The sequence below is a fragment of the Carassius auratus genome, unplaced genomic scaffold (assembly GCF_003368295.1).
Source record: "Carassius auratus strain Wakin unplaced genomic scaffold, ASM336829v1 scaf_tig00217432, whole genome shotgun sequence".
Classification (NCBI taxonomy): Eukaryota; Metazoa; Chordata; class Actinopteri; order Cypriniformes; family Cyprinidae; genus Carassius; species Carassius auratus.
Genome location: NW_020529067.1, coordinates 222193 through 237091, shown reverse-complemented (window position 1 = coordinate 237091; position 14899 = coordinate 222193). Strand labels below are relative to the sequence as shown.

The window sequence follows — 14899 nt, the reverse complement described above, 5'->3', positions numbered from 1 at the left end:
GTCCTCTAGGGGGCGGAGACTATAAAGATGCTCTTGCACTAAATTCAGGTCTGTATTCAGGAATACGTGTCACTGTTTTCCGTGGCTCTGTCAGTCTCTCTGATTTGATCCAGGAGATTAACAAAGGGTAAGTATTACTAACAGTTATTATAGTGGGAGGAAAATATTGTCTTTATTATGCAAAGTTAGGGTTTAATTGTTTGTGTGTGATTATGTTTAAAAGGAGACCAGGTGAAAACTAAGCTCGGCATCTGTCAAAAGTCCAAGGATGAGGTAAAATTTATGCAGTTTATTATGAGATTCTCAGCTGTGCTTGATTTCCCCGAAGATGTGGTGTGTGTGTGAGAGAGAGAGAGAGAGAGATCTGGCTTCATTCATGTCATGTAATAATAAATTACCATTACATCAGAAAATATAACAGTATTTCTGCTCTTCTGATAAAAAAAAAATTATTAATTCGCTAGTCTTTACACTGAATAAATGAAGTTTATATCAAAATCATCTAGATGGAAAGTAAACATTTCAGACTTGACAGATCTTATTGGGTTACTGAAAGCTGTTCTCTCTCTCTCTCTCTCTCTCTCTCTCTCTCTCTCTCTCACACACACACACACACACACACACACACACACACACACACTCTCCCTCTCTCTCTCTCTCTCTCTCTCTCTCTCATTGTTTCATTACAAACAGGAAAGCATCACCAGACCCGACAGGATCATGTATCTGCAAAAGGATTTCCATCGCCGCAAATCAGCAGCACACTTCAGCTTGCGTTGTTCAGCTTTAACCTGGAATAATATTCACATTTATCATTTAGCATGCGTATTATAACAAGTGCCTTGGTTTCTGGTTCTGGATTAGTGAAGAGCTTGTGGAAGAGATGTGTTGTCATCTGTTTCCTGAAGATAGAGATGTTCTCATCAGATCAGATGAAGGCTTCTGAGGAACCGCTAGGTGGCGCTCATTCATTGTTAAACTTTCTCTATACATTTATTCAGTTCAACAATAACCTACTTTTACCATTCAGTTATCTCGAAAAATTCGTACAACAAATACTTTGTGACAATAAGCAGGAATTTCACACTCAATCCATCAGTAAGCTTGAGTTTACACAGATCTAAAGTGTATCAAAGCTTTAAAACAAACTTACATGAGTTCTCAGGACAGTCATTATTTAATTTACGAAATCGATTGAGGGACAGGTTCCATGTGAAGAAGATCTGCACTACTCTTATTGTACTTGACTTGTCATGCACATCATCAATGTACTGTATTTGCACATTATAATGTGAAAAGTGAAAAATTACTAATATGCATTGTTTTGCCTCAAATTTATATGATTGTAATTTTGCTCAGAATTGGAGAGTTTAGTTCAAAAGAACTAATTTGAAATCTTTAAGATGAAACCGAATGGGGAAAATACTTCAATAATTTGTGATACTGGTTGTCACTTTTGTACTTCATATGCATGTCTGCATGTTTGTATTGTGTGTTTTTAATAATATTAGTTGCTTCTAATAACAGAATGTGAATTAATATAAAATGTTGTTTTATATTAAATAAACTTTAAATAATTATAAAACAGTATTATAGTGTCTTTACTATACTTTGTATTTAGAGGTATTTATATCTTGAATTTGGTTTCATTTATATTTACCATTTTAATTTTAGTTAAAGGTTTAATATTTTGTGATTTCAATTTGTTTTAATATGTCAATAGTTTTATTACACTTTATTTAAGTTTTGTACAAAAACTTAACTAAATACCTTGACAAATAATTTAAATTATTATTATTATTATTGTATTGGGGCAATCATTTTTAACATGTTCACACTAAACTACACACACCATACAGTATTTACTTAAAGCTCCTCTGAAATATTAATAATCTGGATAATTAAATAGGCATCGCATGTATCTGATGTCATTAATGGTCACATGACCTGCAAAACACCAAATATTTAATTTCTTTATTAAATGAAAAAAAATTACATTTTTGGTTCACATATAGCTTATTTATACACGCAGTATTAATGAAACTCAACACTATGTAAATTGTAAAATGTTGCTGCAGTTCCTCAAACTCACTGCTAGAGGTCATCAAACGGAAACGGACGTGACGTGTAGCCAAGTGTGGTGACTCATACTGGGAATTGTGTTCTGTATTTCACCCATCCAATTATTGCACACACACACTGGTGAGTAGTGAACACAAACACACACACACAGTGAACACACACCTGAAGCAGCGGAACAGTGTTGCCAACTTCTTCTTCCAAAAGCAAATAGCAACAAATTTAGCTATTTTTATTAACTTTTAGCAACTTTTGGTAAGTGACTCCTTCAAACGATAAACATTTTCCATCCAAACTTCACAAAAAGAGGAAACCAAAGATGCCTAGCAGTAGCCTACACACATCACGTGATTTAAGTTAACAGATATTTGCAATTGTGCAACAATAATTATCGTGTTTGACATGCAGAAGCTGCTTCCAATCAAACACACAAACCTAGTGATGCACCTTGTTAGTTGCTTGTACCTGCGATTGTTGATCAGTAAGTACACTTTAAAGAAATATATATATATATATATATATATATATATATATATATATATATATATATATATATTTAAAAAAAAAAAAAATGGAAAGGGTACTACTAATTTTCCAGGACATTATCCATTATCCACTGTAACCCTTTAACCCGGAAACACAATGCCTAATTTACGTCCTATACATCATAAATTATATAGTTATTATTTTATATATATATATATTCATCTTGACGGGTTAAAACTTCAGGATATGTCATTATATGTATGATATCTGTTTCTTGTCTTCTGTGGAACTGATGTCATAAACCAGAAGAATGGCAGTAGCCACGCCCACCAGAACAGAGAGGACCAATCGGATCACAGCTTCAGTAGAACCACAGCAGTGGAGGTGGACTTCTGAAGAAAAACCAACGGTAAAACATAACTGTGGTTTACAACAAGCTGACTTTCGTCCCAGTGAGTAAAACCAAAACTGAAATCACAATGTTACAAAAATGATCCCAATTTTGTGAAGCAGAACAAAATATGGGTCACATAATTGGGTTTGTGTGCAAAAAATAAACACATATATCAGCGCTGCTGTACCTGCACATGTGTGACAGAGCTGAGTGATGTCCAGATGTTGAGTCTGGTTGCTGATGGGATTGTTGAGCACACAGCTGTAGCTGTTTTTATCCTGATATTCCACCTCCAGAGGTAGAGAGAGACTGATGCTGAGATCAGACACACTGATGCTGGACAATAAACTGTTTCCTTTGTACCAGGAGAGAGTCACATGACCCACATTCACCACTGAACACACCAATGAACAATTCTGCTGCGAGGATGAGGATGATGAAGAGCATTGTGAAGAGTTACTGCTGATGACAGGAACAGACAGACGAGCTGAAAACATCATAGAATATGGATATTAGCAAGTCATTTGATTAATCGTCGTTGTAATTTCCTTAAATTATGATCTCTACTCACCATAAATGAAAACATTGAATATTTTTGATGTTAGTTTCATTCCACTTATCTCTAGTTCATAAACTCCAGTGTGTTCAGTAGAGATGTCTGTGATGGTCAGAGATCCAGTTTGATTGTCCAGCTTCAGTCTGTCTCTGAATCTCCCGTCAGGAACCTCAAATGTGTTGAAGATGACAACCTTTCTGTTCATTTCAGCTATGAGAGAGTTTCCAAAATTCCACTGTATGTCGTCGTTTTCATGTATCTCAGTAACATCAGTGTTTATAGTGACAGAATCTCCCTCCGTCACTGACACTGAATGAATTTCATTTGTTTCAGCTCTAAACAAACCTGAACAGGGACAGGGCCAGATTTTACACAGATTAAACTTTTGTTGGTTTACACAGCATAAGATCAATGACTTTCGTAGTTTACCATGGTTTACTTAAAACAAAAACAAAACAAAAAACAAAAAAAAAATGATGTAATATCTGTTAAATTAATCAAATTATCCGCAATGTGATATTTTAAAGTAAAAAACAAATTCTGAGAAATTTAAATTCACCAGAGTAATTTTAATTTAGTCTTTTGGACCCATGGCACTTAAAATCAAAACAAGCACAGATCTGACTTTTTAAATTTATTTTATTTTTATTTTATTAATGTTTTTGAAGTACTGCAAATGAAAGTCATCCCAATTTTTTATGATTTAATGCCACAAAAAAAAAAATTTACTTACCAATCAGATGCCACACAGAGAACAAAACAAGCATATGAAACATTTTCTTCAATTGTTCAGTGAAAATCTAGTTAACCCACCAAAAACACTCAACCTGTGTGATTCCTCCCCCAACAGAGTTTGACCCTCCTCTTCCCACACACACACCTACACACACATACATACACACTCACTTTGAATGGATTATAATTATATATAATTGCTGTCATCTATAATTGAATCTTCAACTGTTCTTAATGAGAAAAATAAACCAAACACAAGAAAAAAAAAATTAAATAAAAAGATTAAACCATCTCCCATTTCACCATCACCAGTTTTACTGAAGTAAATGGCACTAGCAGCTCATCTGAGTCAAAGCGAAACCTGCTGTGGTCTGTTTTCTTTGAAATGTGGATTGAGCTGCTATATGAAGCTTTCGTGAGTGACCATTTAGATGTGCGTGTGTTCGGTGAAGAGCTTCCTCTTATGCTGTAATGAATCTCAAAAGCTATGTTTCCGTTCACCTATTTTCATGCACATTTTGGATTATCACATAAAAGAAAAAACACTGGATTGAAATGTCAAGATGTATGCACAAAACTGAGCTAATAAACTTTTTATCCGATAACAAAAAATTTGCATTAACTACGATGGAAACACATTTACCGAATATTCCTCCTTGCGCTGTAGTAGCCTACATAGGCGCGGGAAGTGGTTTTTTCTGTGGGCAACTGTTTAACTGTTGGGGTAAAAAGTAAAAAAAAAAGGTGTCATCTATTTTACACTAAATAAAAGTGCAAATAGCTGATATTGTTTGTTTTTCTCCCTTTTCAAATTTCAAATCAAATCAGAAAAGCATTTGTTTTTAATAAAATTGAAGAATCATCAAAAAGTTGAAAGTAAAGTATCGGGAAGGGTTAGGGTAGGAGATTGGAGGCGGGGGTTACAGGGGGCTTTTTGGTGGATAATAGCCCATGCTTGCCTGTTGCATGACATGAATGGATATTTAGTGTTTTTATTTTACAACATACAACAACTGCAGAGGAATCTCCTACCTAACCAAAATAAAGACGGATATGCTATGCCCAACTCCAGACCCCGACAGTGTCATCCCTTAGCAGCACAGAGTACAAAAAACATTTACATCCAACTGAACACAACCAAGAGATATATTTCAGAATATAAACTGCTTTATCTGCCATTTTCAGTAAGATTTAACGTTACTAAATGTGTTTGTGTGCCTGTGCGTTTTAACTTAAATAATGCCGCCCCCACCACCGCCCCCCACCAAGCTCAAGCATCAAGCTCCTATGTGTATAAATAGAATTGAGCTATTTGCAGTTTAAATAGCATATCACAAAAAATACTGCTATTTTCATTTAGTGTGTTTTCACTCAGTGTATTTTGTGATTACATTTTTATTTGTTTAACATGGAAAACAATTTTGATGGATTTCATTGGAAAGTTAACATAGCTGAAGTGTTCTTGATTCGCTAAATAGTCTTGAATGCATATAGTCATCATATATTATCCTCTAATGCTGTAAAATGAATTGTTAGCACATTCATTTAACAAATCTGTTGCATGACTGGTAAGCTTGTGTTGACTTAGTGACAGCACAATAAACTGTAGCACATTTGTTGTGAACGCTTGTTAGTTACTCATTGTTTTTCCATTTTAATCAAGTTGAAATAGTCTTAATGTTTTCACTGTCATGTGCTCGCAGTCAGCCTGTTTAACATTACTCCACCATACATGTTATGAGTGCGTCTCTTCATTTTGACATGGTTATATAATGTTGATTGAGACCCATTAGTCCTACATGTAAACCCTTTAGCTGCCCCACTAAGAAAAAACCATTTGAAAAAAAATTTTTTGCATTTCTTTTCTCCTTATGTTGCTAGTAACCACACTCAATGTATGTTTTTTTCAACACGCCATAATTTTTTAAATATCGGCCTCTACCAAATGGTTGATATGTCAGTTTAAGGTAAAAGTACTGGAATTCATACACATACTATGAAATTAGAAAATATAAACTATAATACAAATTTATTTAAAAGCAATCAATAGTTTTGCATATTGAATATTCTTAATTTATTGAAGTATGCCATAAAATATTTCAGTTTTTCATTTTAACACAGGAAATTAGTTTTAGTTTTCTTGTTTTTTAACAATAAACAAAAATAAATAACAGAAATAACTAAAAGTAACCAAACCAAAGGTATTACATGATTTTACATAAAATACATTGAATATGTAAAATACAGTGCAATCAGTTCGGACATCGCACAGTGCTCATTCAATAAATGTACAGCTAAACAGATGGGTTTTGAGTCTAGATTTAAATGTGACTAGTGTTTTAGCACATCTGATCTCTTCTGGAAGCTGATTCCAACTGAGGGCAGCATAGTAACTAAAGGTGGACTCCCCTTGTTTTCTGTGAACCCTTGGTATTTCTAACTTACTCGATCCTAATGATCTGAGTGGTCTGTTAGGTTTATATTCAGTGAGCATATCTGAAATATATTTCGGTCCTAGGTCATTTAGTGACTTATATACGAGTAAAAGTACTTTAAAATCAATCCTAAATGTAACTGGAAGCCGGTGTAAGGACCTGAGGAATGGTGTGATATGCTCAGATTTTCTGGTTCTAGTCAGAATCCTGGCAGCAGCGTTCTGGATGAGCTGCACCTGTCTAATGGTCTTTTTGGGAAGGCCAGTGAGGAGCCCATTACAATAGTCCACCCTGCTGGTGATAAAGGCATGAACAAGTTTCTCCAAGTCTTGACTGGAAACAAAACATCTAATTCTTGCGATGTTTTTTAAATGATAGTATGCTGATTTAGTTACTGCTTTGAAATTACTACTGAAACTAAGGTCTGTCTCCAGAAACACACCAAGATTCCTGACTTGATCTTGTTTGACCCCTAGAGTCAAGGTATGCATTCACCTTGATCTTTGTTTCAAATGCAATAACTTTTTTTTTTCTTGTTTAACTGAAGAAAGTTCTGGCACATCCAACTATTAATTTCACTAATACATTGGCAGAGGGAGTCAATGGGGATGTAGTCATTTGGAGATAAGGCTAGGTAAATGTGGGTACCATCAGCATAGCTGTGATAGGCAAGTTGTTTTTTTCACATTATTTGACTTAATGAGAGCATATACAGGCTAAACAAGAGCGGTGCAAGAATTGAGCCTTGTGGGACTCCGCATGTCATGGACGTCCACTTGGACTTAAGCTCTCCTAGACTCACATAATATCCTCTCCCTCCTAAGTATGAATATAATATTATATATATATATATATATATATATATATATATATATATATATATATATATATAAATGCCTACATGTCATAATGGATAGTCATTGCATGTATCAGAGTTACGCTATTATGTGTTGATTAAGTGTTTATTAATAATCTACACCTCGGTTTATTTATATATCATTTTATTTACTTTGATTTCTTTTAAGCAATATTGTTCAGCACAATGGTCAACCATTGTTATTTTATTGTGCTAAATTTTTAGGTCAGATGGATTTTGTGGATAGGGACGGTGAGCAAGGATGTTGAACATTTTTAACTTAAGACTCCTCATAAGTTCATCGGCTGAGAAGAGTGAGTTGCCGGCTGAGGAGAGTGAGTCGCCGGCTGAGGAGAGTGAGTCGCCGGCTGAGGAGAGTGAGTCGCCGGCTGAGGAGAGTGAGTCGCCTGCTGAGGAGAGTGAGTCGCCGGCTGAGGAGAGTGAGTCGCCTGCTGAGGAGAGTGAGTCGCCTGCTGAGGAAAGTGAGTCACCTGCAGAGTGAGTCGCCGGCTGAGGGGAGTGAGTCGCCAGCTGAGGAGAGTGAGTCGCCGGCTGAGGAGAGTGAGTCGCCTGCTGAGGAGAGTGAGTTGCCGGCTCAGGAGAGTCACCTGCTGAGTGAGTCGCCGGCTGAGGAGAGTGAGTCGCCGGCTGAGGAGAGTGAGTCGCCAGCTGAGGAGAGTGAGTCGCCGGCTGAGGAGAGTGAGTCACCTGCAGAGTGAGTCGCCGGCTGAGTGAGTCGCCGGCTGAGGAGAGTGAGTCGCCGGCTGAGGAGAGTGAGTCACCTGCTGAGGAGAGTGAGTCGCTGGCTGAGGACAGTAAGTCACCTGCTGAGTGAGTCGCCGGCTGAGGAGAGTGAGTCGCCGGCTGAGGAGAGTGAGTCACCTGGTGAGTGAGTCGCTGGCTGAGGACAGTAAGTCACCTGCTGCGTGAGTCGCCGGCTGAGGAAAGTGAGTCGCCTGCTGAGGAAAGTGAGTCACCTGCAGAGTGAGTCGCCGGCTGAGGAGAGTGAGTCACCTGCTGAATGAGTCGCTGGCTGAGGACAGTAAGTCACGTGCTGAGTGAGTCGCCGGCTGAGGAGAGTGAGTCGCCGGCTGAGGAGAGTGAGTCATCGGCTGAGGTGAGTGAGTCGCCTGCTGAGGAGAGTGAGTCGTCGGCTGAGGAGAGTGAGTCATTCGTGAGGAGAGTGTATATACAGATGCACCACTGACCTTTCAGTAGTAAACTCTGTAGCTACTGGCAATTGTATAGTGAATCCCAGCGACAAGTCAGAAGCCCTATTTTAGGACCTTCCAGCCCGCCATATAATTGTTCCATAATGCTGAATTTTATTGATAACTTAATTAATATTTTCATTTTAACTATTGCATACTTTTTATATAATGTAGCCTATAGAGTATCTGCCATTTTTCCACTAAGTATAAATAGCACACACTTAATGCAAACATACTACTGTTTTTAAATAGTGTAAATAAAATCTAACGCTATTTGAAAAGTGAATTACATTAGAAATGTACGTTTATTTGAGCGATTGTCATTTTAGATAGAAGTGAATAAGATAACATGGCCATGGTTTGTGTACCATGTCACCACGTGAAATCATGTTAAAATGACACTTTAACTGTGTCTAATGCGTTAAAACATGTATAGGGAAAAAAACAAGGCTTAATACTCGCATCAACATTTATTAAGAACATAAATGTTGAGAATGTTGAATGTTAAGAATATAACAACGTCTTTTCATTACAGCTTTGTAGTCGCTTTCGACGAATCTGCAGGATTGGGACGTCACATAAATCACATGCACGCGCACAATACACATTCCCAGGTAAACAAGATCCCTATGGCGGCTGTGCTAACCGGAGGATTCAGTCTGAAAAAGAGGTTTATCGTTAGTTTGTTCGCAGTGTTTGTATTCCTCGTGCGCGGTAAGACATTTGTTACAATTCATCTTCCTGTCAACAATAAAAATAAATTAATAAATAAACTATTACTAAAGTTTTAGACGTATTTCCCTGTTGGAGAACAGGCTCAGACCGGAATATAAAATATTTTGTCTAGTAACAAATCACTTTTTTCAAAAGATCTTTTTTGTTTCTGATTTGTTCAATACTGATAGGTGCCTTCTTTCCTTTCTTGACTTTGTCTTTGAAAGGTGCAACAATTTCGCTAAGAGATTTTAATAGGTGACAAAGTATTCCTGTCAGTTTACAAAACTTTGTTTAAAGCGCATTTATTTAATGGCTGTGTAAACAATCATTTTCTTATGCATTTAATGGTGTTTATATATTAGATTTAAAAAATTCAATAACTTTTTTTTTTTTTTATTAAGAAATGCTATTCAACTCCAGGATGCCCCTCTTAACATGGACCTTTTCTCAGAGACTATTGATCCCAAATCAAATTAAAGAAACTCAATATTCAAAATTAATTTTGTAACTCTGATATAGAATATATTCTGTTTTATCATTGCCCATTCTCCAAAACTTTTTGGTCAGAAGTTACCATGTACATTTTTTCTTGCTATAACAAAATGATAGAAATACAGAATCTATTATTTTTGTGTCAGATTTTCATTCCAAGGACATTAATCTGGATTGATTAATTGTTTTATTGCTTTGTCTTCTGGTTAAATTTCACCTTTATAAAGCCAGGGCCTTCCATTGCAAACCTAACTTTAGAATGTTTTCATCTAATATAATAATAATGTAATATAAAGTCCCTTTTTACTTCCTTGAAGAATATGTCAAATCCTTTGAACTCAAAAGGCTTCAAAAACTTTTAATATTATTGAGTCTATTGTAAGCTATCTTTAAAAGATATTATTTTCTTTCATTTTTTCTTCTTTATCTTTGTGTAGCTTATCTAACTTGATGTGATGATGTCCATTTTCCCCGTTACTTCAATTCTATTGTTATTCTTTTAACTGCAATAAAAATCTGCAATGGATTCTATTTTACACTATTTTAAAATAGCTGGATTTTCTGCTATTTATACTACTTATTGCAAATAGTGGCTATTATCTGCACCTCATCATTATAGTACATTATAAAACAGTATGCCATAATAACATATTTGAGTGTAAAATATAATTTAAAATTATTAAATGAATGCCACCTTTATTTTATTTATTTAATTTATTTGTACAGGGACAACTCACAAGAACAGTGTTGTGCCAGAGTTAGCTATAGAGCAAATTAGCATCTGCAGTCCCTGGGCAGGATGTTACAAAATTAAAATATTAAGTGAAATACAATACATATATATAACACATACAATATCACATCATTATTTACAAATCCAAGTCAATGATCACATATCTGATTCTCCTTAAGTCATACTTTAAGTGTAGTTTTAAAAATACTAAGTGTTGTACACACTCTGATGTAAACCAGTATTAAATTCCATCTTTCTGCTGCTCTAACTTAGAAGACTGATTGTCCGGAAAAAGTTTTCTCAAATTGAGTTGAACAGTCATCTCTAACTGATGACCTAAAGTTGCACATTGTTTACAAGGTGGTGGTGCAAGATGATGAAATAATCTGTACATTAAACACAAATCAGCAAATAATATGAAATTGTCAAACGTCAATTTATAAATTGTAATATTTGTAATAATATTACAGTGATGATAACTCCTTGGCTTTTTGATATTCGTGATCGATATTCGTTATTATTTGCATTTCTATTACAGTGCACTGCGTATAATATAATTATACTGCGTAATAGTGAAAAGAAATCTGAATATCAAACCGCAAACTATCTTTACTGCGGTCGACAAGAGCGGGTCCTACAAATACATGCAAAACTGTAACGACATATGTGAAATAAATATTTCTAAAAGGTTTTTTAAAGGTACAGTATTCGTCAGGCACCTGAGAGTCTGTGAAATGTATATAGAATATTCATAATTTTTATTTTATTTGTTCTTTCTATCTAAAAAGAGAAGTATAATCAGCTGTTTATTTCTTCCCCAGGTGCATCTGATGATGTCAGTGTAGTCTCAGTGTCAGCGATGGAGGGAGATTCAGTCACTCTACACACTGATGTTAAAATAAACCAATGGGAACGAGTTAAATGGTATTTTACTGACACTTTCATCGCTGCAATCAGCGGAGATCTCAGTTTTATCTGTACAGATGTTGAGTGTAATAATGCCACTGAGAGATTCAGAGACAGACTGAAGCTGGATCATCAGACTGCTGACCTAACGATCATAAACATCAACGCCTCAGATAAGGGAGTTTATCATCTAAAGATCTTCAACAGCACACACCCTGGAAAGGATTTTGATGTTGTTGTCTATGGTGAGCAGGTTATATGTGTTTAAATCACAGAGTGGATATGTACAGTACCAGAACAATGACTCAGTTTAGATTTAGTTTTAGTTTTATTCTGGACAGATTTTCAACATCGCATTTCTGACCACCTTTTAAATAGCTCTGTTATTTCATACTCATCATTTTTTTTTGTTTATTAAATTCCAAATTGTAGAGGATTTGTTATATAGTAAACACATCAATTGTGTTTATAAGCACAGAATCTCGATTAAATGTTGCTTTACATATTGACGTAAAGAAACCTAAAATAATGTGAATGTCAATCTCATATTTTCTCATAGTATGATCACAAGATTACTCAAAAGTGCTCGGTGAAATTATAAAACACTCATTTATATTCTCCTTTAGTAATACTTTGTAATTAGTTTCTTGTCTAGTAATACAAACTGTACATTATGCATGTCTGTCACTAGGTTTTCCTAGTTTGTACCAATTGTAGTTTCCTCAGCGACTTATGTTTTGTGCTTTAGATGACTCTGCTGCCGGTGTGAAGAGAAAGTCAGTGGCGGAGGGAGAATCTGTCACTTTAGACACTCGTATAGCAAAAACCCCAAATGATGTGATGACGTGGTATTTTAATGATATTCTCATCGCTGAAATCACTGGAGATCAGAGTAAGATCTGTACAGATGATCAGTGTGATGAGAGATTCAGAGACAGACTGAAGCTGGATCATCAGACTGGATCTCTGACCATCACAAACACCAGAACCACAGACTCTGGACTTTATGAACTGAAGATCATCAGCCGCAGAAACCGCTACAGTACCACCAGCATTAAGAGATTCGACGTTTCTCTTACTGGTGAGTATTGCTTTGGCCATATGGAAGGAGAACAACTCTTACAAGACAATGTAAAGGAAAATGTGTTTACATCATTTTTTTATTTTTAGTACATTGATGTCTTGGAACTAAAGCATTGGTGCTTTTGACGTCACTATGAAACCAATTCAGATGTACTCTCTGAGCCCAGCTGATATCTCTTATCATTTGCTATAGATCGGTTCAGCATACTGACTCACACTAATGACTGTCTGTCTCTTTTGTTTCAGATTCAGGTCTGTCTTCAGCTGCTGTAACAGGAATATGTGTTGTTGTTGCTGTTTTTGTTCTAGTGGTAATTGCAGCTTTTGGTGCGATTTACTATTGCCGCAAGAGCTCCATTAAGGGCAAGTATCACCCACATATTGTACAGACCAATTTGGAGTACACGTAGTAGTAGGCGCCTGCATAGTGGTGGCAGAAAAACACTGGGAACAAATGGAGGGAAACGGGTAAAATCAATGCAATAAGAGGAAAAAAAATATTGTTGTGCCTTTGGATATCAGAATATCAGACGTTTAAACAGACAGACTATGGATGAAACCTGCTATGATTACCTTACTTTTAATGCATGAATCTGATTTAAATAGGTCTATATATTATATTAGCCCTACAGTTGAAATACATGCGTGGAATTCTGTTTTAACCTATAACATTTACTTATTTTATTTCACTATTCTGACCTTTTTTCTTGCAAATGCATGTTTATTTCTCCTAGTTCAGACTTTATACCTTTTTATAATTGTGAGTTTGTCAATTCTGAGGGAGGAAAAAAGCCAAAAGTGTGGGATTATAAACTTAAGAGAAAGAATGACGAGTGGATATTTCTCACCAGAATTGTGAGATATAATCTCGGAATTGCAACAAAAAAAAAATTAAATTCAGAATTTTAAAATACAAACTCAATTACATTTTTTAATTATTTTATTCCATGGCTTGAATAGACTGCTATGTTAAAACAGTCATTTTCTGCCACCAGATAGGCTATGAAATTGGTCTGTAGTGAGAGGGAAATGATCTTTATTTGCAAAATTTGCATTTCGTTGTGTGTGATTTAGTGATTTATTAGTATCTGTAGCTGTAAATGACAGTGCTTTGTTGTTCTGTACAGATGAAGGAAGCCCTCGTGATCGGAGAAGACCCCAACACAGAGCCGCTACCAACAAGGGGCATTTTCTGGTTCTGAATAACAGGGCCTTCCAACCTCTCCCTGAAAGCGAAAGTGAACCCGAATAAAACAATCGCATGCTTTCTTGAGCCTCAGCAAATGCACACTGCACACGGCACATTTGGTCATTTGGGCACCCTCTAGAAATCTAAAATAAATATTAATCATCCATTACTGTAACCATACGGTAGATCGTTTTAGCTATGTATATGCCTTCAATTATGTGTTTTAATGATTTCATATTTGCAGCTTATAAAACTAGAGTACATTTATTCGTTTATGGTAGCATCTTTATTTTAGCTTCTGGAAAGAGCCTCCACGATATAATGTAACCAGCTGGTACTTTTTATCTTCATCCTCAGAGGACTATTGTTCTGCTTTATATATTTGCTCTTGTAGCATTCAGCTTTGTTGCTAAAATGCTTCATGAGCATTAGGAAGAGGGAAACACACTTGACTGATTGTTATCAGTCAATGCTTCTGTTAAAGCCACTTTAACATCATCAGTAACAAAATACACATTAATTATCTCCATTCGTGTTGTTCACAGTGCATCATGGGCTCCTATTTCTTCTTAAAAGACATCAAGTAGCTAGTCATATACTTTTGTTTTTCCGTTTTCATGTGCCATTTTTCTTTAAAACAAAGTTTGTATTATTATGATTCAGATCAGAGCTGTTTTTTTGGTTTGTTAGATTTGCACATGAACTGGAAAAATACTGTATCTATATTATCTACGGATAATCCACCTTATTTTTAATTGGCACATCCATTTATGAATGTGTGAGGTTTCTGGTTCATTTTTTCAGTAATTCAGATGTTTATGGACTATAAGTGACCACCCTAATAATAAACATGCTGGTTTATAATGTAATAATAGCTTTAATGTTTAATGCACTTTGTTATCATGGTTGGCTGTCACTTTTGCACTCTATTTGTATGTTCTTTTCTACTGAGATGAATTATTTTTTATAAAACAGGCAATAAAATGTAACGCTGTGTGTTGAATTTAAATAAACTGTTGAAAAGATA

At 35.6% G+C, this 14899-nt stretch overlaps 2 protein-coding genes and 1 long non-coding RNA gene across 3 annotated transcripts; 2 read left to right on the top strand and 1 right to left on the bottom strand.

Annotated features, from left to right (window-relative positions):
• The first annotated feature begins 9 nt into the window (after positions 1-9).
• Positions 10-1501, top strand: LOC113100975 (uncharacterized). The gene is made up of 3 exons (XR_003289868.1): positions 10-127; positions 224-273; positions 694-1501. It is a non-coding gene; the product is annotated as an uncharacterized LOC113100975 (long non-coding RNA).
• Positions 1502-2817: 1316 nt separating this feature from the next.
• LOC113100963 (uncharacterized) lies at positions 2818-8713 on the bottom strand. Its single transcript, XM_026265451.1, has 5 exons — positions 8556-8713; positions 8033-8442; positions 3531-3860; positions 3147-3446; positions 2818-2954 (listed from the first exon to the last, which is right to left on the bottom strand). Exons 1-5 carry the CDS (start codon positions 8711-8713, stop codon positions 2818-2820), a joined length of 1335 nt encoding a protein of 444 aa, XP_026121236.1.
• A 617-nt stretch (positions 8714-9330) lies between these two features.
• LOC113100954 (uncharacterized) lies at positions 9331-14899 on the top strand. The gene is made up of 5 exons (XM_026265435.1): positions 9331-9466; positions 11516-11845; positions 12349-12681; positions 12930-13046; positions 13811-14899. Exons 1-5 carry the CDS (start codon positions 9340-9342, stop codon positions 13933-13935), a joined length of 1032 nt encoding a protein of 343 aa, XP_026121220.1. The 5' UTR covers positions 9331-9339; the 3' UTR covers positions 13936-14899.